The sequence below is a fragment of the Sceloporus occidentalis genome, unplaced genomic scaffold (assembly GCF_023333645.1).
Source record: "Sceloporus occidentalis isolate IW3139 unplaced genomic scaffold, rSceOcc1.0.p SCAF_8, whole genome shotgun sequence".
Taxonomy (NCBI): domain Eukaryota; kingdom Metazoa; phylum Chordata; class Lepidosauria; order Squamata; family Phrynosomatidae; genus Sceloporus; species Sceloporus occidentalis.
In genome coordinates, this window is record NW_028316988.1 from 1,440,310 (window position 1) to 1,463,616 (window position 23,307).

At 48.2% G+C, this 23,307-nt stretch overlaps 2 protein-coding genes across 9 annotated transcripts in view; both read right to left on the reverse strand.

Annotated features, from left to right (window-relative positions):
* The window catches only part of LOC149307613 (E3 ubiquitin-protein ligase UBR4), a 70,584-nt gene extending 60,596 nt beyond the window's left edge, over positions 1 to 9,988 (reverse strand). For all 8 annotated transcript variants that reach the window (XM_089534099.1, XM_089534094.1, XM_089534100.1 and 5 more), the window contains exons 1-18: positions 9,643 to 9,988; positions 7,226 to 7,323; positions 5,990 to 6,093; positions 5,465 to 5,594; positions 5,231 to 5,367; positions 5,044 to 5,146; positions 4,280 to 4,421; positions 3,960 to 4,084; positions 3,706 to 3,830; positions 3,153 to 3,212; positions 2,865 to 3,055; positions 2,487 to 2,586; positions 2,247 to 2,384; positions 1,574 to 1,688; positions 1,297 to 1,484; positions 745 to 904; positions 508 to 596; positions 175 to 344 (exon numbers count right to left, since the gene is read on the reverse strand). In XM_089534099.1, the coding sequence (XP_089390225.1) occupies positions 175 to 344; positions 508 to 596; positions 745 to 904; positions 1,297 to 1,484; positions 1,574 to 1,688; positions 2,247 to 2,384; positions 2,487 to 2,586; positions 2,865 to 3,055; positions 3,153 to 3,212; positions 3,706 to 3,830; positions 3,960 to 4,084; positions 4,280 to 4,421; positions 5,044 to 5,146; positions 5,231 to 5,367; positions 5,465 to 5,594; positions 5,990 to 6,093; positions 7,226 to 7,323; positions 9,643 to 9,833 (2,366 nt within the window). In that variant the 5' untranslated portion in view covers positions 9,834 to 9,988. The remainder of the gene's footprint in view (positions 1 to 174; positions 345 to 507; positions 597 to 744; positions 905 to 1,296; positions 1,485 to 1,573; positions 1,689 to 2,246; positions 2,385 to 2,486; positions 2,587 to 2,864; positions 3,056 to 3,152; positions 3,213 to 3,705; positions 3,831 to 3,959; positions 4,085 to 4,279; positions 4,422 to 5,043; positions 5,147 to 5,230; positions 5,368 to 5,464; positions 5,595 to 5,989; positions 6,094 to 7,225; positions 7,324 to 9,642) is intronic.
* A 1,071-nt stretch (positions 9,989 to 11,059) lies between these two features.
* Positions 11,060 to 23,073, reverse strand: EMC1 (ER membrane protein complex subunit 1). The gene is made up of 23 exons (XM_089534102.1): positions 22,968 to 23,073; positions 22,052 to 22,176; positions 21,762 to 21,827; positions 21,459 to 21,552; positions 21,240 to 21,368; positions 20,721 to 20,847; positions 19,377 to 19,526; positions 19,033 to 19,194; positions 18,587 to 18,658; positions 18,029 to 18,085; positions 17,637 to 17,759; positions 17,336 to 17,432; positions 16,831 to 16,947; positions 15,733 to 15,932; positions 15,434 to 15,583; positions 14,891 to 15,052; positions 14,677 to 14,796; positions 14,129 to 14,266; positions 13,655 to 13,828; positions 13,107 to 13,317; positions 12,601 to 12,685; positions 12,179 to 12,308; positions 11,060 to 12,058 (listed from the first exon to the last, which is right to left on the reverse strand). The coding sequence occupies exons 1-23, from the start codon at positions 23,066 to 23,068 to the stop codon at positions 11,879 to 11,881; spliced, it is 2,970 nt and encodes a 989-aa protein (XP_089390228.1). The 5' UTR covers positions 23,069 to 23,073; the 3' UTR covers positions 11,060 to 11,878.
* Positions 23,074 to 23,307: the final 234 nt, after the last annotated feature.

The following is a 23,307-nucleotide window of genomic DNA, read 5'->3' on the forward strand; positions in this document are numbered from 1 at the left end:
TTCATTTATGACCAGGCCCAGATCTTCAGGGCAGTCCAGGGGCCAAAAGGCTTTTCTGCGGATGCATGTGTGAGACAAAAAGCACAGAGGAGAAAACCAGTCCATTCATTTTTACCGACGCCACATCACTTTAGGGGTCTGTCATGCAAACAAGGGCCCTGTCCCTTTTCTCACCTTTCCCAAACTTTAAGGCATTCAGGCACGTCAGGGTCCCCCTGGGTGCTGGCTTTATGCTGCCAGATGAGGAGAAGCCGAGAGAGAACGGAGAGGCTCTGGGGATGGATGTAGAGAGGCCAGGGTCCTTCTGAGAAAGGAGCCACTCCCAGCTGCTGCAGGAGAGTGTTCTGGAAAGAGAAAAGAGAGGCACAAGTTAAACAGAATAATGATTACAAGTAAAGTGCCTTGACATAATTTGGTGGCAGCGGTGGGATGAAAAGGCCAAAGGTGCTGTCACTGAAGAAACTTAGGTAAACAACAACAAAGGCATGGAAACAACCAGACACTCACCTGTAAGGTAGGAGACTGGAGGTCAGACGTCACTAAAGAGTGGTTGAAGTGATACAAGGCAGCTGCAAATTCCTCCTCCTCTGCCGTACCTGTGACACAACCGAAAGAGGATTAGGCCCACATCTAAGCACCCAGCAGAACAGACCCAATACAGTAAGCTTCATAGACATTTGGGTCTCTTTCTAGCACTCTATCTATAACCCTTCAGAACTGAGAGGTGAGCTTTTGCTTCCTGACCTTTGAGTCCATCCTTGTCCACTTCTTTGATGATGCTGGCCAGTGTGGCCATGTGCTGCTCCGACAAGGAGACACTCAAATAGTTGCGGATGAAGTTATTCCTCGAGTCCAACATGGAGGAAGTCACAAAGTTCAGGATATTGGAAGCCAGGCTTAAGAACTAAAAAGCCAATAGAGAAGAGTATAACTGTAATAGTAATATTAAAAAGAAAATCAAATCAATAAAGAGGAAGACCATAATCTCTGTTTACTTGGAGGGCTGCATAAGCCTGAATCCACACATATCTCTCTCAACGTGCAAAATAGGTATACTTTTTTGCTGCTCCCTCCACTAACATTAAGAGCCACCTTCTGGAACCCTAAAGACAAGCAACTGCTGTTAGAGGTCTGTAATGAAACCCAGGACTAGCACAGGACAGGAGCCCTAAGGTTCTACATTGTTTGTGGTGCAACACACCAACGCTGCTATCACCACCACAACACTGGAGATTAACTGAGGTTCGTTTTGATCAAACCAACCAACCAAAGAGAAGAAAACCACATTTCACCCACCAATTCAGGGTCTTTGCGACTGGCCAGGATGTTTCCGTTTTCCCCTGCCGCCTGCTTGTTGGGGCTTTTGACTCTGGGTGAGCTTTCCAGGGGAGGAGGCGGTGGAGGCGGCGGAGGGGCCACCTTCTCTTTGCTGGGAGAGATAGTCTCCTCAAACCACTGGCCCAGGATGGGCTCGCTGTCGTCATCTGGAAAAGGGAGGAAACCAAAGGCTTAAAGGACGGTGCTCAGACGCATGAGGTCTGTGCCAAGGTTTCAGAGATGACGGGTCACCCACCCTGGCTGCTGTCTTCGGTGCTGCTGAAATCATCTTCATAGTAAGTGTTTGAATCTGTGGAGGCACTCACGTCACTGCTCACTGAACCCTTCCGCTGACGCTGCAGGACGCAAGCCTAAAAGGAACAAAATGAAGTTTCTAGGTTGTAAGGCTGTGAAAATAGGTTTGAAAACTTATATGACAACTGCCCAACGGAGTTCTCCAATGTCTGAGAAGACTTCTGGGGGCCAAAGCAAGGCCGAGATTTTGCAGCCTTTCACAAGAAGCGTGAGCAAACAAAACCAGTGCTGAGATTTGTACACTTTGCACAATCTGCAAGTGTTAACTGGATTATGGAACTTGGTTTCTCAAAGAGAAGCAACTCACAAAGACTATTCCTTAAGTGCAGGGGCTCACTGCCCTGCTCCATTATGGGAAGTCACAAGGCACTGAGCTACTGACTCACACTGCAGTGGATGAAGGATATCCTCACCCTGTTCAAACCCTCCACTCCAGAGTTGCCCAATCCCTGAACAAGCACTGCATCATCTCTGAACGATGTTTCACTTAGTCACTACAACTAACCACCTCTCCTAAGGCTAATCCTCCTCAGGAGAACCATCAATTCCACTTTGTAAAGATGTGTACACCAGCCGCCATCAGTGAACATGGAAACCCTGCTACTACCACTCACCTTGCGGTAAGAAGTGGACAACAATGTGAGCAGCAGGTTTGTGAGAGGCACGGACTCAATCAGGCGCTGGATCCGCTGGATGGAGGTGCTCTGGGCCATGATGTTCAGCACAGCCGGGGGGCCATCAGTCTCCCATCCCTGCAAGGTGAAAGCAGTTGGTTTTGGGTTTTGTGAAGCTGTTGTTTTTGAAACAGAAACAACTAGACATTAGAGGACCCAGCCACATTCCCCCACACCCACCTTGTGAAGTGCTTCTACTTGAAGGTCTTGAAAGAGTGAGGTGAGAAGTTTTATGGCATGGTTTGCCAGTACAACCGATAATACCCCAAAGCCCTGATGCCTAGAAAAAAACACAGAGAGGGGTTTAAAGTGTAAAATGCTCTATTGACATAGACACTATTGACTTGGACAGAAAGCTGAATCACTTCTCAACAGAAAGCAAACAAAAGCCATGTCTTTATTTTATGCTGTCTCTTGCTGCCCAAGAACAAATTACAATTATGTTGAGAGTTAAAATGCAGCCTCACTGGGAGAGTCAGGCCTTGCCTAGCTATGTGACATTTCTTCCTGCTTGTTTCTGTTAACAGACATCTGCTGATCTCCTGTCCAAGAACTTACCCCTTGCCAGGCCCCAGCTTAGGAGATCCCACTCCCTCTTTTGACCGAGCGATGATATCTCGGACCCGGAGTGCAGCCAAGGGATCTTTCTCCTTCCCTTTATCTGCCAGGGCTGTGGGGCTCAGGTTCAGGATGAGGAACAAACTGTTCAGCAGACACCAGGCCCCCAGCAGCTGGAAGTTCTGGTAGTGCTAAGAGGGAAAACACAAAACACAGCGCTGATTCCAGCTGCCCAGATGGCAGACTTAAATGCAAGGATGGATTTCTCATAGGGCTAGTCACTCTTACCTCCCCACCCGCACGGCGGGAGTTGCTGATGGCCTGGCCGATCATATCATAGATTTCAAGCTGTCAATGGAAACAGAAAGGAAGAACTTTGCAGAAGGAAAAGCACCTCTGCCCCACCATTTACATACATAAAGTGTGGTGCCATGGCTAGAGCAAAGCTAGGAAACATGTGTCTACCCAGATACGGATGAACAATGACTCTCATCAACCCTCAACATTGGTCAGGGCAACTGGGGCAGACAGGAACCGGAGTGTAACATTATCCAGAGGGCTCTCAGTTCTGGATTACGAAGGTCGGATTCAGTCTTGGAAACTCGGGATTCAAATCCTTCCACTGAGCTATGAAACTCAGTGTGTGACACTACCAATGGTGCTCTCTTTCTTGGCCTGGTCTATCTCATGGGATTGTGGAGGAGCAACGTTTACAATGTTTTGAACTCAATGGAGAAAAGGCATAGTAAAAATAAACATAAACACACACACAGAGAGAAAGAGAGAGCAAGCTCTGAGCTGCAAATTTGGCCAGAGAAGATGCCCCATCCAGCCAACTTACACATTTCTGGACAATGGTGGCTGCATCATTCTCATAGTCTTCTTCTTTTGAACTCGTGGACCCAGTGCGGACTTGCTGGGTGGTGCCCACATGCAGGATGGCCATGCAAGTTGCCACACTCACCCCTGAGAGAAGGAAGGACACCGTCATCAGAGCAAGAAAAAGCTCTACCTGAGAAAACTCTACACCCTGACAGCTACCTATCATGTCTGCGCATGGCTTTGTGTGGCACGCTTGCCCAAATGAGTCCTCACCTGCATAGAGGCAGCTGAGGGCCAGAACTGTGACATCCTGTAGCCTTGTGGGGGTGAGAGGCTCCAAGACAGGCAAGGAGAGGGTATCCAGGGCCATGGTCACATCAATGACGAGGGAATGGAACCTGCAGTCGAAAAGGCAACTTAAGCAAGAGATTCACCATGCACAGGAGATCATGTCGTTCCTGACACTGAAAACTCTAAAGGGATCAGATCATAGCTTGGGAAAGTTACTCATTTGGACCAGAGGCATCAGCTAGGGATGTTATGGCAATAAGAACTGGGTAGAATTAGGGAAAGGAAGACGATTTCTCTCTCACCCGTTACGGACAGCAGTGGCATCGGCGACCGTGGCCGGCATGATGAAAAAGGAATTGGCAGACACGGCATCCTGGAAGCGGTTGATGTAGCGCAGGAAATAGGGGAGATTCAGACAGACCCGCAGCAGCTTCTCAGAGCCACCTATGAAAGGAAAGTTGTGGAAAATGTGAGGAAGGAAGGAAGGAAGGAAGGAAGGAAGGAAGGAAGGAAAGACCTAGGTGAATCAATCACAAATGGCTTGGGCTATCTTAAAGTTAGTAATCCATGGTATCTCTTTACACTTCAGAATCTTGTCTAGTTCCTTCATAGCTGCCCTTCCACATCCTCATCTTCTTCTGATTCCTTGACTGTAGTCTATTTCAATGTCTTCGTTGTCCGCTTTAAAGTTAAGTAAAACATCTGTGGCCATTGCTTTTTCCCCCTTCACCTTCACCTGCAAACTTGCCTTTGCAGTTCCTTCCTTGACCTTCTTCAATACTTTGTTTTCCGAATCTTTTCTATCTTATGCTAGTAGTACGGTGTGGTAGCCTGAGTACATGTTATGCATCAAGACAATAAAAATTGGTGCATGTCTGTTTCTTTAAGAGCCCCCCAGCAACTGGTATTCAGCCGCATACAGCATATCCCCATAGATATATTAAAGAAACAGGACCAAATTCAGGTGCAATGATCCCGGCTCAAACTATTTTTCTTTCCTTTGTTAAAAACATCACTCTCTTTCACAACAAGAGTCATAAGATGGAGGGAAAAAACTCCTTCCTACCAAGTTCCTGCAAGCTGGCTACATTCTGAGCAATGAATATGCTCTTGGTCTTGGCTGCAGAGGCCTGGTCTGTGGACGTCTGATCGTCGCTTTCGCCTTCCCCCTAAAAAACAGAAATGGGAATTATTTACTATGAGCCACTGTGGAGCCCAGGTCCTTTGTCAATCTAAATGCTGGCTTTACTCACCTGGGTCTGTGGCACCATGGAGGACGCTGCCACTCGAGGGTTGAAGACGGACGTCAGCTGGTTGAGGAAGTTCATCTGCACTTCCTTCTGTCGCAGTTCGGGGCTGACGGGAGAAGCCAGTTCTTTCTGGTCCTCCACTGGAAAAGAAAAAGGGGTAGCACAGAGTCAACCCCAGAAATGGGGCAAGGAAAGGGCATCCCGTTTGTGTTCCTGGGGTGGAAGACTGGTACGCACCATCAGAGAGAGTCTTCACTGTTTGGGGCAGCTTGGCCGACTTCATCATCGCCGTGAAGGTAATGATTTCGGTTCTGTCCAGACGGCTGCAGCCGGTGCAGAGGCCCTTGATCAGCAGGATCAGGTGCTTCTATACATAGCAAGGAAAATATCAACATTCCTTAACTGGGATATCACTATTTATCATAGGCTGCACCCACAGTGCAGAAATAATCCGGGTTGACACCGCTTTAAGTGCCGTGGCTCATTGCTGTGGAATTCTGGGAACTGTAGTCTGTTGTGGCACCAGAGCAGAGCCATCCAGTCCAACCTCCTGACGTACAGGAATGCAAAACCAAAGCACCTCTAAGAGATACCCATCCACAACGTTCTGCCAAACTGTCAAACGCTTCTTACAACAAAGCAGTTCTTCCTAATATTTAGGTGTTTGCGTGTCTTGCTGCCCACAAGACATGCAAAGCTCTACGCTGATGTTTGTCCCTGCGACATGCGCACAATGGGAAGGATGCTGCCGCCGCTGCTCACCTGCGAAACGGCGCACGCTTCGTCTGGGTTCTCCAGGCGCAGGAGGGAGAATTCAATCAGGACTTTGCAGGCGGCTGCCACAGATTGCAGCTGGTTCCTAGGCACTGGGAAAGCCAAGGAGATCAAGTATCACAAGGAGGCTCAGAAAAAAGGAAGCCAAGTATTTTTAAAGGATGCCGTCAGCCCTTCTCTATCTTCATTGCGTTGCACAGGCTGCCTTTGCCTAGACTTTTGCTTTGAAATTGCTCTGTCACTGGTGCCTTGTGATGGGATTTTAAACCACGGATGGCCATAGTAGTAGTAGTAATAATAATAATAATAATAAGTACAGCCCATAGCCAGAATGTGGTCCCTGTACCTCACTTTTGTGGCCTCTGAAACCCCCAGACATTACTATTTTGTTTTTAAAGGCATGCTTCTTGGACAATCTTTATTTACTCCAAACCTATGCACAAAGCCTCCCAAATAACTCACCCCTACAAGCACCCTAGAACCCTAATCTGCACCCCAATACCTCAATTTCCCTCTGCAGCCCCTCTCAAAACACCTGTTGCCCTTTTGAGAGGGACCACAAAGACAAACGGAGGCATTCCAGCTAGTTTAGGGGAGAAGAATTGGCATCTACCCTCCTTCCCCCCATAGTTTCCCACCTTCGCTTTAAATAAATTCGCCCCTTTTCCATCCCAACGTTTTGTGCCATGCGTTGGTCAAATTCACTTCTGGTTGTGCACTTTGGTTTCTCTTTTCCTCTCTGACACAGTGAGCCCTCAGTATCCAGCGGAGTTTGGTTCTGGGGCACCCCCTTGGAAGCCAAAATCTGTGGCACTCAGGACCCAATAAATACAACGGCATACTAAAACGGGATCCCTTATATCAAATGGATGAAGCAAGGTTTGCTATTGGGTTTTGGGATGGTTGAATCCATGGACCCAGAGGGTCAACTGTATCTGCCTTACTGTGGTCTTCCCTGAACCTAGCATCCTCCAGATGCCCAGGACTACAGCTCCTATTCGAATCATAGAATCCTAGAGTTATTCTGCCATGCAGGAAATCACAATCAAAGCATCCCTGACAGATGGCCATCCAGCCTCTGCTTAAAGACCTCTAAAGTAGTAAATTGCAGTCCAATGCCCCTGGAAAATGCCCAGTTGAGAAAAGGTATTGCATGGCAACCGCTTTGACAAAAGGACCGCTTTGACTAAAGATCACACCACCCATGCCAAGCCCAACACTCACCCAGTCCACACACGGTTGTGATGTAGTGCGTCGCAAGCGCCACAAAAGACGAGTAGAAAGGTTCATATTGCTTGTCGTGGTGTAGAATTTCAGATTCACTAAATGAAAGAACGGGGCAAGAGAGAGAGAAATTAGCAGTCCTTTGCAACTGAATGGCATTTTGATCACAAAAAGCAGAGACAGGGCTGGGTTTCCTAGATGACTTCTAGAGAGTCTAAAATCAATCAGCAAACTCTCAGCTTTGCAAAAGAAACACAACGCTATTCTCGATTTATATAGCTGAAATGGAAGGAAGTATGAGTCAAAGAGTCAATGTAAGTACAGTATTTTAACTCACATATATATGGGCCCAAAATAAAGCTGCTTTGGGTCACTTTGGAGGTACGCTGTTTAAATGATGCATGATGGCAGTCTGAAAGCCACACCAAAGCTATGCTCCAGTCCTAAGGACTGAAGCGCAACTTTGGTGCAGCTTCTGGCCTCTTAAGAGGTGTGTCTCATTTAAACAGCATATCTCCAAAGTGACCCGAAGCAGCTTTATTTTGGCCTGTCTGTTTGGACCCATATATAATGGCAAGAGTATAATCTGCCCTGGAAGCACTGACCCCCTTCTACTCTCTCATCCATCCAGTCTTTGGTATGTGCACTAATAGCTATGTCTGCTGGAATATGGTAAGTTACACCACGTTTTTACCTGAGAGGACACCTCTCTTGGAATCTCTAGGTCCTCCAGTGGAACTGTATGGTCAACATCTGACAGACACTGACCATAGAGTTGCACTGGAGGAGCGACAAAGGCCTAGCAGAGTGTCCTCTCTAGGAATCTCTAGGTCCTTCAGTGCAACCTTTAGTTAAAGTTGACCACAGAGTTGCACCGGAGGACCTAGATATCCCTAGAGAGAACATATTAATCCAATCCACAAATACGAAGGAATGAGTATACAGATCTATTCAAAAAGCACCATCCCTGAAACCCAAAGGAGCAACGCCTCCGAGGGACATCTTTCCCAGTAGTTGCTGGAGCCTGTTTTTCTAGAGGGTCTGTGTTGTTTTAATCCCCCTCCAGAGTTCGCCAGAGCTTTGGACGTGTGAGCATTCATTATTGCCTACAGTGAAACACAGACACAGAGTCACAGCTATACAACCGGCGAGCGTTTCTGCAACTCTGCAAAAGAGAGGATGCGAAGCAGACAGTGGCACAATAGCGGCAGATAAAAACCATGGCATCTGGAAAGGAATATATATATGTGTGTGTGTGTGTGTATATGTATATGTTAGGATGAGGGAGACTCAACCTGGACCATGGCAAGCCTGATGGACCTCAAATAAGAGGCGTTCCTTATAATAAGAGACAAGAAGCTTTTCGACCCTCGGATAAAGGGCATCCCTTGTAATAAGGGACGCTTTCCGTCCCAAATAAAGGCCAAGCTTTCCAGACCTCAAATAAAAGCCGTCCCTTGAAATAAGGGATACCTGCCAGCCCTATAAAGGAGAAGCTTTTCAACCGTGAGATGAAAGGCATCCTTTATAACAAGAGCCACTTGCCAGTCCTATAAGGACACACTTTCCAGCCCTCATCTCTCATAACAAGGGCCCCTTTCCAACCCTATAAAAGACAGGCTTTCTGAGCCTAAAGGACAAGACATCCCTCTTAAGAAGGGACAAGCTTTCTGGCCCTCAAATAAGAGGCATCCCTAATAACAAGGGACACTTGGGGACCCAGCAAGGGACAACTCTTAGGCTAAGTGACGCCCCGCCAGCCCTATAAAGGAGCAGCTTTCCAGCCTTCGATTTAGGGACATCCCTTAGAATAAGAGACACCTTCCAGACCTAGAAGTGTCAACCTTTCCAACCCTCAGTGAAGGGCCATCCTGGAACACTTCCAGCCCTTTGGAGGGACGGGCTTTTGGGCTCCCAATGAAGGGCCATTCTTTAGATTGCAGTGATGGCCTTCCAGCTGCTTTGGACTTCAGTTCCCAGAAGCCTCAGCCACGTCCGCCGATAGAGTGGGATTCTGGGAGCTGTAGTCCAAAAATCCCCTTAAAGGGCACAGTTTGGGGACCAGTGTCTTTGCATCAGGGGCATTTTCTAGTTCAGGGACACCTTCCAGCCCTTTCCAACCCTCAGAGAAGGGCCATCCTGGAACACTTCCAGCCCTTTGGAGGGACGGGCTTTGGGGCTCCCAATCAAGGGATTACAGGGCTTCCCTTTAAGAGGCTTTGTTGGACTCCAGCTCCCAGAATCCTCAGCCTTGTTGGCCAATGGAGTGGGACCCTGGGAGCTGTAGTCCAAGAGGTCTCCTTTAAAGGCTTTCAGGACAAGGAAGGGACCCTTCCCCAAATCTGCGGCGCGAGGGGCGTGGCCAGCCGTGGACGAGGCCCCTCCCCTCTGGGCCAAGCCCCGCCCACCCTGCCTACCTCTCGATGACGGAGGCCAGCAGCTGAGGCAGCTCCCGCATCTCGAAGGCCGAGTACGAGGCGGAGAGCAGCGGTCGCACAGCCACCTCCCACAAAGGATCCCGCTCCGGTGAAGCCGAGGCGGCTGGGGGGGAGGAAGAACCGCCGCCGCCGCCGCTACCTCCTCCTCCTCCTCCTCCGGAGGCCGCCATTTTGGCCCCGTTCGCCGCCTCTGCCTCTCTCTCTCTCCCTTCCCTCAGGCGCCCAGCAGCGTCTGGAGCCTCCGAGTCCGAGAAACGGGGCGCTTCCGGGTTGAAGGCGGAAGTGACGTCGCAGCCCTAACTCTTCCCCTCCTCAGGCACAATGTTTCTTTCTGCCATAGAGATAGGGTTTCAAGGCCTTTTAAAGACACTTCGGGAGCTTAAGGACGCTAACGCCTAACTTCCGGTCCCGACCGGAAGCGGTATTCTCCCTCATGCTTCCCCCTTTGAGGCAGTCGAATGAATACCGGAAGTGAAATGTTTGGTCACGCCGACGCTTCCCTAAGTAGGCCGCTGGACGGCGCATGCGCCACGAAGTGAGTCAGCGAGTTTCTCCTTCGCGGGCATCTGCGCATGCGCAGGATGCTCCACATAGAATTCCCATTAGACTTCGTAGATGGCTTTCCCTGTCTTTTCCCACATTTTCTCTTCACACTATATATATATATATATATATATGTATACACACACACACACTCCAATATGTTTCTCATATATATATATATATATATATAATTCATCATTGATTTTCAATAAGGTTCTCAAAGACCATCAGTACAAAGGTGTGTGTGTGTGTATATATATATATATATACATATATATATATACTCTCACACTCCTATATATCTATATATATATAATATAGATATAGATATGGAGCCCATGTAGACTACCCAGGATTCTCATTGTCTTGTTGTTTTGTCTATCATTTTATTATTGAATATTTTATTATTCTATGATTATTCTATCATTGGTTTTTAATAAGATTCTCACATCTTCAGTACAAAGGAGTATATATATCTATATATATATATATATATATATACACACACACACACACACCTATCTATATAATTATATAATTTATCATTGGTTTTCAATAAGATTCTCACATAAAGGAGTGTATACACACACACATTTATATACATTTATTGGTTTTCAATAAGATCCTCATGTCTTCAGTACTAAGGAGTGTGTGTGTGTGTATATATATGTATATATATATATATATATATATATATACACACATACACATATAGATACAGACATATTTATTCCTTTGTACTGAAGACGCGTGAGAACCTTATTGAAAACCAAGGCTAACGGATGGCAAGGCGTTCACAATTCAGATCCTTCATCCGACCCCAGAGAAATTAAACCAACACAAGAGCCAAATGCGGAGGGCCAAAGACCACATTCATTTCATTGAGGATCCCCAAACACTTCTCCCTCAACGCAGACTCCTGTTATTCCCTTTCGCCAAGATGGCACCCAGAGACCTTGACAGTCGCATTTTAATGAAGGCGGGTCAATATCATCTAAAAGCAATAATCCACGAACGACTTCTTTTGCAGAAACATCCAAAACGGCGGCAGGGATTTTAGATCGAAAAACCTCTCAGTGCAGACTAAATAAATATAAAGCGGCAGAAGAGTTGCTTGTTCTCTTTAGCCGAAGGGAAAGAAGTGTAACTGCAAAGCCCATGGTACACTCCACACCATTTAAAATGGACTCGCTTCGGTCGGTCGCACCATCTCTTCATATCAAATGTTTGTCTTCTGGCGCATACTACGCAAAACGTGTTTTCACACATTTCCATATCTTTTTCCAGCTCTTTGCTTGAACCCAGAACTTCGGGGAAATGGGAAGATGAGCAACAAAAGAGAAATATTGATCTATAGACATCCCTTCCGACTAAAAGCTGATCAGAGAAACCCAGGCTGAAGGTTCAGAGGCTGCGTCTCCTTGGAAGTTGTGAAGGTGCGCCGACGATGAACGTTTTACATGATGAACAAAAAGAACAAGGCAAACTCTCATGTCGCAGCTTGCCTTCGCAGTTTCTAATTTCCCTGCTTTCCCAGGAGACAAGGCAAACAAAACAATTCCTGCAACCACAGCACCCTTCGCTTCCGAGGGGAAAAGGACGTTTCCAAACTGCCGGACCAGCCTGGGTTTCAACAGGGTTTCGGCGTTTCGTCTCTTGCGGTCTGTTCCGACTAGCGCCAGGCGCGGTTGAGGAGCTTGACCTGCGCCAGCCTCTTGGTGATCATGGTGGCGAAGACGAGGCCGAAGAGCACGCTGCTGATCAGGACGTAGTCGTAGTCGTCCTTCAGGACATCGAACTGCTTGGAGGGGTAGACGCGGGTTTGGTAGATGTCCAGTCCGTACGCGACAACCTGAGATGCGAGACGGCGGGGGTCAGTAACGATAATAACACCCTGTAGGCTGGATGAGGGCCAGGTCTGATGGTTTCCCTCATCGCCATTCACAGGGCAATGGGTTTAAAAAACGCTCACCAGACAAGTGGATTCAAGACCCGACGGCGCAGTGTAGATGCCTCTCATCCGGGAGATGGTTTGGTTGTAGTTGATGAACCTCTCGGCGTGAATCTGGACATCCGGAGAATATGGGATCAGGTTTTCCTCCCTGAAAGAGGCAGGCAAAAGGGAAGAATTTAAGGCAGTTGGTTCAGTACCATTCCCCCAAAAGCCATTGCCATGGTTGGACTTGACCAGCCACAAAAAAGCCATTCCTTTTCCTCTGGCTACCCATCCCTGTGCTAGACAGACTGGACCTGGGCTCTTTGTATGCTCCTATATATATATATATATATATATATATATATAATGACAGTCTGATTCTGCGTCAGGAAGCTCTGTATGTCCTTCTGCTTTGGGACCAGAAACCCTAAGGTTTCCGGTCATCCAAGTTTTCTCACCTCGTTTGCTCCGTCGGGATTTCCGGCCGTCGAGGGTCCAGCAAAGCCTTGGGAAGGGACAGGATTGCACCGGATGGGAGCCCAACTGCGTACGGAAGAAGAAAGAGTGCGGCGCAACAGTTAACGTTTTGGAAAAGAGTTCAAGATACCTAGGTTTTTAATCCCTCACTGAGCCAAATGATCAAAGCAAAAAGAGTCAGTGGGTGTAGTATTTGAAATACGGACCTCCTAGTGTTGTTGGGATTGCAACTGCCATGCTCCACCATCCTTGGTGACAGTGGATAGGATTTCTGGGCATAAAACAACCCCAGAAGAGCTAAAACATGGCAAAATGGTCCCCATTTTGGCACTAATGGCACATGAGGGCCAATGGTGTGTGTATGCATGTTTGGTGGAGGTGCAGCCCTGCAAGTCGCTAATGTGGCCTCCTAGCCTTCCAGAATCACCTTGCCTTAAAAACGCATCTCTCTATGGTGGAAAACTACTCTTCTCTTTCCTGACTTAACTGAGCAAGTGCCGGCTGGTGATGCCCCTTTCGGTGATGGTGACCTCCATGGCGCTGATGGCCGACGGGAAGATGTAAGACTGTTGGAGGACCTGCGGCAACAGCGGCCGGTCGAGGGAGCTGAAGGCCGTGGCGTTGTACTGCTCCGTGCCTTCATACAGCTCCAGCACCGTGAACTCGTTGCGGCGGGCCTTGGCGTTCCAGTACTGATACTGCAGAGGATAAAAAGAGGGTCACTGCTTAGAGAGAGAGAGAATAGAAGCTAAGAAAAAGTCTTGCTGGGTTTTAAGAATCGCATGTGTCACAAATGCAGAGCCCTATCTGGGACACAGCTGAACAAGTCCAAAGAGACAGGGCCTTCTCAGGGACGGCTCCCCAAAGGAGACGGAGTTGGCCTGCTTTCTCATGTTACACTTTTGGTTTTTTAAAATTCAAGTAGGCCTTTGGAAGGTCTTTTCACATCTTGGTCGCTGGCTATACTTAATTCCTTTTAAATCAAGATTAAACCCATCCGCTTGGTGGCAAGAAGCCAAGCCCTCCAGGCCTTACCACGACCCAGTTCTCCGAATGGACGATATGCACGGGTCCCTTGGCCTTCTTCTGAACGGAGGAGTGGATGATCCGTCCCGTGACGCTGTCGATCAAGTAGATCCCGATGAACGTGCGCTCCTGGTGCGTGTCTGTGCTCTCCGTCACCACCGCCAGCAGGTTTGGGTTCAAAGACTGCAACGAGTGATAGGTAACGAGTTATAAGCGGGTCCTGTTTCCCAACAGATTTCCCCTTCCAGCTCACTCCAAAATTCTGCACCATCAAGGACCAAAGGTTCCAAGACAGATACCAGAACCAGCAAGGTATCATTTATGACATCTTGCAGAGGTCTGAATTCAACATTTGCACGGGGCTATTCAAAACTAAAATGGAGACTCACTTAAGCATAGGCCACACATGTGGCCCACATATGCCAAAAGTCAGCTGCTAAGGCATTTGCTTGGCTTCCTCTCTTAAAACGCCTGCTCCCTCACCTTGTATAATACGCTGCGGTCCCCCATCACGCGGCCCTGGGAATGGACATGCTCATTCGCCCTCTTCCCTTTCACCGTCACAATGCGCTGCAAGTCGGTGGGGATGCTGATCTCCCAGCTCTCCTCCGTCGTCAGGTCCTGCGATGCAGCCAAGAAACCCAGGCCAACAACAAGTCAAGCCGACGCTTAGCAAAAACCATCTTCCGACACACAACGCACTAACAGGGTCATGGATTGTTCCTGAATTAGCAGTTATTCTCTGCACCGGAGGAGCAACGTACAGGTTTTGTCGGACTACGGCTCCCATCAGTCCTTGGTAAGGGATTCTGGAAGGGTATAGCCCAACAACACTGCATGCAAATGTGAATCTGCTGTGAATGAAGCCCCAAATGGCAAAGGCTTGGGCTGCCATAGCTTCCAGTTCCAGGGTCAGTAATAACATCACATCCACGTTGCCCAGCCTGATGCTATGACTTCCAGAATAGCAAAGTGCCCATGAGACATGCAGAGGATGACCCCAACTCAAGTCCAGAAAAGATAGACAATACCTTCCTCAGCCTCCTTCCCATCAGTTTTCCCTGTTCGGAGTCAGCTAAATAAAAAGAGATGGAGGGAGCCATTTCTTCCAGTTGACGGAGGACGTTTCTCGTCGCCGGGAACACGGTCACCTGAAGGAAAACCAAAGGCATGGCAGTTCAAGATGGCAGATTTGCCCCCAAGAGGTTTCCCACAAACCAAAACCAGAGAGCCTTGGGGTGGCACCTTGTACTCATCGTCAATCAGAAGCAGCACTTTGGCGTAGTCTTGGTCCATGATGGGCAGCAGGAGGGACTGGAGGATGGGCCGATTCAGGACCGGAGGGGCCACCTGGCTCCACCTCCCAAAGATGGGGTTGAAGACATAGAGAGAGCTCATGCCAGTCTCCTGGGGAACAAAACAATGACAATGATTAAGGAATTGGCAGGCGCAGGCAGGAAAACGACACCTTGCTAGCTGCCCAGCGAACAATCCACTAACCCTTTCTGGACCACCAGTCCCAGCATCCTCCCATTCTGGTGTGACTTGCCAAAGGCACCCAATGGGTTTACACAGCTGAGCGAGAATCAAACCCTGGTTTCCCAGGACTGTAATCGAATGCTCAAACCACACCACACTGGATCTGATACTGCAATGCCCCTATATGCAACCATGTAACAGCCTTCTCTGACTTGGTAGACTCCCGACGGGTTGAACTGCAAACCCCAATCGTCCCTAACCAAACCAATGGCTCGAAAACATCAAGTGGCTGCAAACACAGGCCCCGACCTTGTCCTTGACCAGTAAGGTGCACTGGGGCGGGTGGGGAAAGTGGGCGGTCGTCCTCTGGACCATCAGCTTGAAAGAGGAGCCCGGCTTGACGTCTTGGAGGTACTGCTTCCAAAGGATCGTCCCAGAGCTGCTTTCAATACCAAAGAGCTGGGGAAAGAGAGAGAGATGCAAAGCTGTCACGCAGGACAGATTTAGCAGCACAGAAGCTAGTAATGGGCCATGCCTCCTGGGGGGAACTTAGATAGGCCCCCATTTCTTGATTTGTTCAGTAGAGGTTTCTGAACCATCCTCCTTACCTTTCCAGAAGCTGTGACCACCACAATCATCTTCTGCAAGTTAAACTCGTCCCGGGCCAAGTTGTCGATGTTGACTTCGTTTTTGATCTGGCTCCGGGGCTTGCGCGCATCGTAGAACATCTTCCAGAGGTGGGCGGTCCAGGCTTGGAGGAGGATGAGCTGGGAGGAGAGGCGCTTGAGGAACATCCCCAGCAAACCATCTGGGGAAAGAAGACCAAAAGGAAGCTGTAGTACCGTAAGGCCATGCATTACATGGGTTCGCATAACGGGTTCATTTACGTGCATCGTGGAAAAATGTGTTCTCTGTTGGCATTTTCTAGGTCCTCTAACACAATTCTATGGAGTGCTTCTGCCAGAGGTTGACCACAGCAATTGTGTTGGAGGACTTGCAGTGGTTCTTGGCCTCTGGGCCTCCAGATGTTTAGGACTTCAATTCCCAGAAGTCCCAGTCAGTATCCTCATTGTTCAGGAATTCTGGGAGTTGAAGTCTCATAAAATCTAGAGGACCCAAAGTTGAGAACCACTGGCCTGGAGAGAACACTTCATCGATGTCAGACTTGATTTCTAAATGCTCAACTCAGAGTTTAGGTTACTGCAGTGCTAGAAATACAGGGACTGAAAGAAAATGTCATGACGGGGGACAGTTTTTATTTGGGGTTTAGTGCCCTCCCACTCCCCATGGCTATATATATAGAGAGGCAAAGCTCCCAAACCCAATGCAGCTAGATGTTTCTCTCTTCCTCTCACAGACAAGCAAATGAGCCTCTGAACCACCAAAGACTGCCAACAGTAGCAAGGAAAGAGAAAGAGGACAATAACAACAACACAACGATCGTTCAGAATTACCTTGAATTGCTGGTTCCAAGGCAGCGTTTTAAGAACAAGAACAAAGCAATCCAGATTTACTCTTTTGGGTATCAAAAGTGGGGGAAATCAAAAGTGTTATCAACCCGTTCTTTCACCCCTGACTCCACATTGTCACACGACTTTGTGTCACAAGGAATCCCAGGCGCTTCCCTGACATCTCAAACACCGAGCTTTGTAAACTTGGAACGCATTTCATCTGAGGATCATGTCTCTCGAGGCTGCAGCCATTACCTGCTTTCTTCCCGAATTCGCCTTCCAGCTCAGCCTGGGCTCCAGTTAGTGGCAAGTCCACCATTTGCAAACTGACCACTTCGGCCAAAGATTCCTCCCGGCTCCAGAGAACTTTTCCTGCAATGAACAACGGATCGAGAGGAATCAGAAAGGTATCTGCTTGGTGTGTGCATACTTCCCAGCAAAGGCAAGAAGAGCTGCTCTAGTGCAGACCAAGCAGCATTGAACGTTTAAGAATAGTCTCCTTGTTACTGTATACATTTATATGCCTCCCATCTCCCAATAATGAGACCTCAACACTATAGAAACAATGCAGTTTGATGTTTTAACTGCCATGGCCCCTTCCTCCAGAATCCTGGGATCCTTAGTTTTATGAGGCATGGGCTCTTGCTGAGGATCCCGGTTTGCTTCTTTCGGCTGTTGCCAAACCCAGCTGTTAATAGGAATAGCTCCAAGTTGGAAAGGCCATGGGGTTTTCAGCCAAGATGCGCAGCCACAGACTCACCTGGCTGTTGAAGGAACAAGAGCATGTGGTCCCCCGTTTGCACCAGCGCCCGATAGCCCACAGAATTATCTTTCTTCAAGAAGACCTGAATGTAAAGCTGCAAAAGAAGAATGGGAGATGGGCAGATAAGATGGAGAGCATCATCACCAGCTTGTAATGTGAGAAACCTTCCATGCCTCCTCCATGTTCCTACTGCCATTGATCTGGCCACCTAGAAAGGGATTAATGTTTCATGTTTCCGTTTAGTGGAGTGACTTGCCAACGGAAAGCGCATGGCCTTAAAGAAGAAAGGAAGCCTTACCTGCTCTGGCCTGGTGCTGCTCTTCTCCAGGGTGAACCCAATGGATGTGTCCAGCAGCCTCTGTCCGGTTTCAGCCAAGTATAAGTTAACTGCATAGGACTGGTTGAAGCACGTCAAGGACTCCTGCAGCATCATTTGGAGGAGGGAAAGAGTAACCAGAGAGTATTGACAAATCGGTATTTTAGGTTCTCTCTCTCTCTAATGAGGAACCTCTTTCAGTCCAAGGGCCAGACTCCATGTTAATGTAATCCTCAGGAATCACATTCCAGCGATGGAGAGATCCAAATGGAAAAGGGGTAGAAACAAAGGGCTCAGCGTCTTTTATCTTAAGACTTTTATTGTCACCCTAAAGGTGCCCATGTGATGGAAAGAGCATCTGATCAATCCCATACCTGCTTAGAGGGCTGTCCAACAGAGCTGGCCGACTGGGAGGCGTTTGGTCCAGCTTTCTGCAAAAATGCAAGACAGAATGTGAGATTATGCATCTAAAAAGTCAACCTGTTTTATAAATATATGTGCTCTCAGGTACTACAGTTGATGCACCAGAGGTGTGCAAATCCCAGGAGTGTGGGAAGGGCTACATTGTCCCTATGACATCTCAAAGGGCCATAGATGGTTAACCAGCCACAAATTAGCATCCAAAACCCACATTTATTGCTGTTGAAATCATGGCCTGACATCACTTCCAAACTAGGAACTGAGGCTTGTGTACAGTCCTAAAACAGGAGCTCAGAAAAGGGTCCAGACAGAAAGGTGTAAGAAATGAGGATGCAAGCCATGGCTTATCTGCTGTGCAGTTTGCAGATTGAGCCACAAGCCATGGTTGATTGTGACATTAGAAGATATCCAATTTGATAAGGATAAAACCAATGTTACCCTAAGGAAACCAGACACCTTTCAAAGCAACGTCCGGGTGTTAATTTCACCCGGCAGAACATGGACGCACTTACCGCTTCATCCTTACAGGTGAGGACTGCAGCTACAGTCTTCTCGCCGGTGGTTGCAAAAGTCACAAGGCCAGCCTGAGAAGCACAATATGGAGATGTTGAGAGACAGAGAGGGAGGGAAGGGGAGGGAAAACACTGCACCGGAAACTGAGATGCTTTGGACTTCAGATCCCAGAAATCCTGACCATTGCCCAATCCGCCTGGGGCTTCTGGGAGCTGAAGTCCAAAACACCAGGAGGAGAAGAGTTTGGGAATGACTGCTGTGGGCTATGGCACCACAGAAAGAGTCTTTTCTCTCGTTTCCGAAAAGAACGCAAAGCCTCCTTCCGCTATTTTCCAAAGGAGGCAAAACCCCAAAACAACTCCTGAGCAAATCTTGGCAAGAAGAACCAGTGACAGGGCTGTGGCCATGAGTCGGATACAAGCCTTGACGGTGCATGACAACCAACCTGTGGGAAATCCCGGAGGAGGCTCAGCAACCCGTTGTGATACTGCAGTAGGGCAAAGTGACTCGGGGACAACCGCAGGAAGAACTGGGACCGGGAAGCGCTGGCCGGATTGGGTTGCGACACCAAGAGATAGGGCTGGAAGCTGTCGGCAAACCCAAAGGGCTGCAGGAAGAGCAAACAAAGAACAGAATCAACCAAGTCTAGCTCCAAATGTAGAGGTGATCGATTTAGAACTGAATGGGGGAGTTGCCAGGTCTGGATTCAATGCTTGAGTTAGCCTCATTGCAAGGGACCCCAAGGGCCATCAGTTCAATACAATTAAAGCCCCTTCCAAGATCTCTCACCTGCAATAGAATGGGCTTCATCTCTTCCTCGGCGTCCAGAGCCATGGCATGGAGCGTGTGAGCGGCGGCTTCGATGCACACCAGCACAGCCTCTCCGACCACATTGCAAGCCTGGCTCAGGCTGCTCAGCCAAGGGGCAGCCACCCTCACCTGCCAAAAGAGGAAGGCATGGAGAAATCTTTCACCCTTTCCACCAACGCACTGAACCACTCCTCCCTCCAATCGTTCCAGCTGGGAGACAGATTGCATCCAATTTCACAGCGGCTTCAAAGTTTCACCATAATACTGGGATGGGGTGAGGAAGAACCCAGGAGATCAGTTATTTTACTTATCCAAAGACATAGCCATTTTAGTCAGCAGAATCTATTTGTAGAGAGATCTTGTAGCACCTTTGAGACTCGCTGAAAGAAAGAGGTTGGCAGCATGAGCTTTTACAGAGTTAAGACTAATGCGCCTGAGGAAGGAGACTGAAGTCTAGGAAAGCGCATGCTGCCAACTTCTTTCTTTCAGTGCGTCTCAAAAGTGCTACAAGAGCTCTATTTTATTTACTGTGTATTAAAATGTTTATATTCCATCCTATCATGGATTATTCAGGGTGGCATACAATAAAACCAATGTGTTTGTGTGTGCCTTCAGGTCAGAGCGATTGGTGGGATCATGGTCTGAGACTATGAGTCTGAAGACCAGGGATCGAATTCCCATGAAGCTGTGGAAAACCACTAAGTGGCCTTGGATAAGTCACACACTCTCAGCCCCTCTGAACAAAACTCGCTAAGAAAACCCTGCGACAGAGTTACCTTAGAGCTTTCTTAAGCCACAACAACAAGGAACCTATCTGTTTCCTTTCCATGTTATTTCTGCCTCTGATAACAACATTTTCCCATTGGGTTCCTTAACTGGGGAGCACCTTCTAAGATGGTGATTTTTAAAACCCAAAAACCCTGTATTTCATTTTAGAGTCAGTATAGGTCTTATGATAACGTAGGGCTCAGACAGACAGGCCAAAATAAAGCTGCTTTGGGTCACTTTGGAGGAATGCTGTTTAAATGACACTCACATCTTAAGAGGCCAGAAGCTGCGCCAAAGCATGGATTTCAGACTTTCGGACTCTTAGGACGCATGCATCATTTAAACAGCATACCTCCAAATGACCCAAAGCAGCTATATTTTGGCCTGTCTGTTCAGGCCCTTACTTTCACTTCAAAGTCACCTACTCCCAAGTCAGTCCAAACAGATCTCAGATTTAAATGTTTAAAGGGACTAAAAGGCTCTCTTCTTTCGACCCCAGACACAAGTGCAATGCTGAAAAGGAGGTCCCCCTCAAAGCCATAGGCTTTGTTGCACCTGTCTCATGATTTCTCCATCCTCCACGCTGAAGGTGATGACGTTCAGGTGACTCCGAGAAGCGACACCGAGGACATGCACCACTCCGGTCCCATGCGAATACACCATCTGATACTGGACAAGATCACTGTGGAGGGAAACCAAGGATTGATCCATAGAGCTGGCTGTCACCACAAGGGTAGAACCACACTCACAGGCTTTTGGGTTTCGCTATGTTTGCGGCTTTGACTTCTGCAGGTTTGATTAGTTGCGGTTTTGGTTAATATGTGCTCTCTGGGAATCTCTAGGTCCTCTGGCGCAACTCTGCCACAAGTTGACCATAGAGTTGTGCGGGAGAACCTAGAGAAAACAGGTCTTCCAACATGATTCTATGTTCAACCTCTGGCAGATGTTTGTCATAGAGTTGCACTGGAGGAACTTAGGTAAAAAGAATAGTGGTTTTTTAGTTGCATTTTTGCACATTCACGGCGGTCCTTCGCCCCCAACCCCAGCAAATGTGGAGGGACCACTGAAAGATACCTTTCTGGCAAGTGCTCCATCCACTTCTGGTGTCCGTTGGAGAGGTAGTGGAGGGAGAGCGCGCCTTTCTTCAGCACCGCCACATATCTGACGGCGTCCTGCACTCCCACCAAACTGGCCATCTGAAAGCTGGAATATATTGATTTATCGCATTAAGAGACACACTTGGGCCGAATTCAAATTCTGCATTACCATCCTCTGCCCCCCAAAACGACTCACCTGCCAGCGTCCGTTGAGATCTCCCAGTTCAGGCCTCCAATGTTGGTCTCCCAGGAACGCAGGATGCGGCCCCCGTTGGAAACAGTGACGGCGTCTACGGAGGGTCAAGGACAGCCATGACAATGTTAATAGCCGCAAATCCCGCGTTTCGTTTTTCCTAACTGTATTTCTTCCCTTAAACTGTAAGGTCCTCCCCTCAAGAAAGGAAGGCAGGCAAAAACGGAACGAAGGGATAAAAAGCAAGGAACTGTTTTTGGTAAGTGAAGCATGGGAAGACCCAAAACAAACCCCCTCTTTGCTTACCTTGACCGTGGACCAGCATCGCGTCGACTGCCCCCTCCGGCGTCCCTTTGTCCACATGGCGCCACACTTAAAACAAAGCCATATGAAAACCGTTTGATGTTATTTTATCATTGGACTTTGGTTTGGGGGATGGGGCACCCCATGGAGGCCAATGGACCAAGCATCTCTGCCCAGTTGGAGGATGCCACATACTGCAAGGAAACCATATTGGTTGTCCATCATGCAGCGTCTCATTGAAAGGGTCCTACGCAGCTGAGGTCCGAAGGGTCTCCTGCGCTAGAGATACTCACGGATGTCTCCCGTCCTGGAGTTCAAAGCCGCCACGACGTTCTTCTCGGTGGCTGCAATGAGTTTCTTGGACCCCTGGGAGGACTCCAAGGAGGCAAACTTCAGCTTCCCCACAAACTGCTGCCTCCTAAAAGGAACACAGGCAAAAGCCCTTCCATTTCGGAGCCTGTCAGTCGGACGCATCGAGGACCAGGAGGACCACAGCCCCACTTCCGTGGCCATGGGTTTAGTTTCCTTAACCTTGCTTTTGCCATTTGGATGTCAGGGACAATGTTGTGCTATGCCATTGTGTTTAATGGGACTTGAGCATCAATGGATGGGTCCTGGGACTAATAATAATAATAATACTAATACTGTGTTGTATATAATGGGATTTGAGCATTCATGAGATACCAAGGGCCAATAATAATAATAATAATAATAATAATATATGTTAATAATATATATATATATATGTGTGTGTGTGTGTGTGTGTGTGTGTGTGTGTGTGTATATATATATATATATATATATGATGGGCCTTGAGCAAACCCCAGGAGAGACCAAGGGCCCATAATAATAATAATAAGTAACTATTATTATTATTATTATTATTGTATATACTGTAATAATAATAATATGTTGTATATATTTTAATTTTATATATAATATTAAATTTAATTAAATTATTATAAAAACATAGACAGCTATTGAAAGACTAAAATGCACTTCCAAAAGGCAGCCTGGAATCCTGGGATTTGTAGGGTCTTTAGGGGAGGATCTGCACTAGAAGCCACGCAGTCCAGCGCTGCAGGGACGCTGGGATTTGTAGTCTGGCGAGGCTTGCCCAAAGAGGGGCTTGGAGGCTCCTTGGACTACATGTCCCATGGTGCACCTGGGCCCAAGGGGACCCCCCCCCCAGGCCTTTGGGCCCCTCACCAGTCGAACTTGCCCACTTGGTCCTCGTAAACGGCGGCGGAGGGGCGAGGAGAGGAGCAGCAGAGGAGCAGCAGCAGGAAGGGAAGCCATTGAGCCGCCATTGCAGCCAAGAAGAGGCGCTTGGAGGACTCCGCTATCCCGTCGGCCACTGCGCGGAGCCATAGAGTCCAGAGAAACCATAGAGTCTCGGGAACCGCACGTCGGTATTTCCCCGCCCCTTTTTCACGGCAGCCAATGGGAGAGCCGGTTTGTACTTCCTAACCGCCCCATAGAGATATGAATGAAATAGAGAACCCCTTCATCCGGAATAGGGATTTTCCCCCGCCCCTTTTCCACGGCA